Source organism: Solanum lycopersicum, chromosome 5 (genome assembly GCF_036512215.1).
Source record: "Solanum lycopersicum chromosome 5, SLM_r2.1".
Lineage (NCBI taxonomy): Eukaryota > Viridiplantae > Streptophyta > Magnoliopsida > Solanales > Solanaceae > Solanum > Solanum lycopersicum.
Genome location: NC_090804.1, coordinates 51911950 through 51915602, shown reverse-complemented (window position 1 = coordinate 51915602; position 3653 = coordinate 51911950). Strand labels below are relative to the sequence as shown.

Genomic DNA, 3653 nt, shown 5'->3' with positions numbered 1-3653 from the left:
ACTAATAGAAAATTAATTGAAAAAGAAGGATGGAAATAATACAACAATTCACTATTGGCATTCTTCTAACTACTCAAAAAATAAATAAAGAATCATCCATACAGTACTATAAAATCGAAAAGCAACAACGCAACCCAAATTCACTTTACTATCAATGTACGATTAAATAGCAAAGGAAGAACAACGAATTATGTACCTTTATAAGTGATATATAGGGTGGGTTGTCTGGTCAGTCTACATGGATCGACCCACAATATAAAGAAGTAATACACAAACAATAATCTAATTAAATAGTTTTGTATTTATTAATAAGTAGTACACAATAAATGGTAAAAATCTCGAATTACCATAAATAAAAAAATAAGAGCAAAGATAAAGTATTTTTAACTCAACATCCTTCTTTTCCTAAATATTTACGGCATTGCACAGGAACATAAGCGATGATGATGCTGCACCACCTCCGCCACCCAAAAACACTCTTTCATAATAATCCACACAAAACAACGATAACGAAAGTTCCACTTCATGTTGCATCCAAACTCTTCTCATTACCTCTGATTCATCAAACCCCGTTCCTTTCTTCCACTTTCTAAGCCGGTCCAAGACCGGCTTAACACACACCATATAAAGTCTTCGGTACCCTCCAAGAGCCAAAACCACCCTCCTCACACCCTCAGGGGGAGGAGACACATGGCGAAAACAAAGGTGCTCCCAAAGAGAATCATTTCTAGTGATGGAACACCATAACTTACAAACACATGCAGCTACACCTAAGGAACCACCATCTAGCCTTTGCAATATCACTATCAACACATCAACATTGTCATTGATGGAAAAATTTGTACCATTTTCAAGTTGCACCATATTTATTTATTTTCTCTTTTCAAGAGATGATAATAATAATTTGTGGGAAATGAATGAAGGATATGTATTTGTAGGGGTTTTGACTTAGGTGTTTGTGTAGGGTATCATGGAAAAGAAAACAAGAGGCCAAAAGGAAAAGTTTAGAGGGAAAGATATTAGGACAAAGAATCCAAGAGTAGAGTTTGAATAGAATAGTGTTAAAAGGGTTTTGGGAATTGGTGAAGGGAAAATTATTGTTTGTCGTTTTGCATGGAGTTTGTTTAATTCAATGCTCAAATGAGTGATGACTTTTCGATGCTTTGGGGTCTTATCAATTGTGTTATGTGTGTGCAAACATTATTGAAAAAAGAGAAAAGTCAAATGTGAACGTTATCGATGTTTCAATGAAAAGGATTCTCATTGAAACACACTAAACTTTTATAATTTTATCCTATGAAATACTCTAACTTTTTAGTGATTTAATTAAAATATATTTACGACAATACCTATTGAATAAGTACTTTTCTATAGATAAATAGTAATATTTTTAGTAACGTAAATATTATGATTTAGATTGTCCTAAGTGTCATCCGCACTAAATCACCTGCTGGAAAAATTGATAATCAATCCAAACTGAATTCCAAAAATCATTTAATTTAAGCAAATTCATCATATAAAAACAAGATGTTAGATTATTAGCATTTTAATATTATTATTTAACATATTAAATTGTTTTATTTTGGAGTTATAAGAATGAACATTGGTAGGCATTTGTGTTTTGAATTATCAATTTAATCATGCTATTCATTTTTGACTTGGTAGCCATGTAATGTCATTACTTTTGGCTTTATTGGTTGAATTCATTGTAGAGATAAAAAAATTTCAATAAACATTGGAATGGATAACTTCTACATCATCCATTAGCATTGGTTATCCATCACTTTATTTCATTCTTAATTCCTCCATTACTCTTTGTAACCTATGTAACTCCCATTGTAACCTATGAAACTCCTAAGGCCATTATCTTCACTATTTACTACCTCCTTTATCTTCCTATTCATTGCTAGGAAGACTTCTTGTAGTATAAATATTGGTAGTCTTCATTTGATTTTAGATACACAAAAAGCACAAGAGAAAACAAAGAGTGAAAGAGTTAGTCTAAAAGAGAGCTCTTATTAGTTGAAGGGAGGTGTTCTTTTTTGTGGAGCTTTGGACTCAACTCTTGTCCAGAGTTGTTGAGTTATACTTTGTGAAAATTGTTGTATCCTGGAGGGGACAAGTCAAAGAGGATTATTGCTGAATCGGTGAAAATATTTGTTGTAGTGGGCTTGAATCTCCTTAAAGAAAGCGAGATATCCGCGCCTCAGCCTGAAGAGATTAATTTCTTCATTTTATTTTCAATTGTAATCTTGCAGTTTTATTATCTTGTAAGTTTTTCACTAACAATTTTAAGGAGATTCTAAGATGGCTACAATTGAAAAAACTGTGGAAGTCAAGATGGGAGATCTTAACAAGCCATTTCGATTCAGTGGTAACCATTTCAAGAGATGGAAGGGTAAAGTACTTTTCTACTTAAGTCTTTTCAATGTTTCTTATGTATTAACTGAGAAGAATTCAAACAAAGACGACATCACCACTATGAATAATGATGAAATACTATTTCTCATCTAGAGAAAGTGGAAAAGTATGATGGTGATTCCTATAAGTGTAGGTATTATCTTCTTAATTGTCTATCTGATAATTTCTATGATTATTATGATAGAACTTACTCTAGTGCAAAGAAAATTTGGAAGGCATTGCAGAGTAAGTATGATACCGAAGAGGCTGGAGTGAAAAAATATGCAGCTAGTAGATTTTTTCGTTTTCAAATGGTGGACAACAATCAGTGGTAGATCAAGCTCAAGACTTCATCATGATTGTTGGAGAGCTTAGGTCCGAAGAGGTTAAAATTGGAGATAACATTATTGTTTGTGGCATAATGGATAAACTTTCACCTTCTTGGAAGGAATTTCAAAAAACTATGTGCCACAAACAAAAGGAAACCTCTCTTGAAACTTTGATAATGAAAATCCGAATGGAAGAAGAAGCAAGGGCCCAAGATGCACTTTTACAAACAGAAGAGAACAACATCACGTCGAAGGTAAATTTAATTACTTCGAATAATGCTACTCCTAAAAATCACAAAAATACTTCTTTAAAGCCTAAGAAGAAAAAATTCAATAAAAATAATGGTAGACCTCCCAAGAAAAATAATGGTGAAAATCACCAAGTTCAAGAACAGGGACCATGCTTTGTTTGTGGCTAGATTTTGCAGATTCCGGAAACGTGGTCCTAACCCTCATGCAAACGTTACCGAAAAACCTTTTGTGGCGGTGATTACCAACATAAACATGGTTGAGAATGTTGATGGATGGTTGGCTGATTCTGGTGCAAACCGTTATGTCTGTTATGACAAAGACTGGTTTAAAAATTATACTCATTTTGAGGAGCCCAAAACCATCATGCTTGGTGATGTTCACACTACTCAAGTGCTTGGAAAGGGAGATGTTGAATTGTGTTTTACTTCTGGAAGGATATTAACATTGAAAGATGTACTATATACTCCTTCTATGAGAAAAAATTTGATGTCTAGTTTTCTTCTTAATAAAGCAGGATTTAAACAGATTATTGAATCTGATCAATATGTAATAGTGAAGAAAGGTATTTTTGTGGGGAAGGGGTATGCATGTGATGGGATGTTTAAGTTGAATGTTGAAATGAATAATACTTCTACTTCTGTTTATATGCTTTCTTCTACTAATTTTTGGCAT

The 3653-nt window shown here is 33.1% G+C and overlaps 1 protein-coding gene across 1 annotated transcript; it reads right to left on the bottom strand.

The window, feature by feature from the left end:
• Nucleotides 1-283: 283 nt before the first annotated feature.
• On the bottom strand, nt 284-1113 carry LOC101257863 (F-box protein SNE-like). Its single transcript, XM_004240288.5, has one exon. It carries the CDS (start codon nt 862-864, stop codon nt 406-408), a length of 459 nt encoding a protein of 152 aa, XP_004240336.1. The 5' UTR covers nt 865-1113; the 3' UTR covers nt 284-405.
• Nucleotides 1114-3653: the final 2540 nt, after the last annotated feature.

Excerpts from the sequence above, each read along its gene's own strand:
- LOC101257863 (XM_004240288.5), bottom strand. The coding sequence starts at position 864 with ATGGTGCAACTTGAAAATGGTACAAATTTTTCCATCAATGACAATGTT.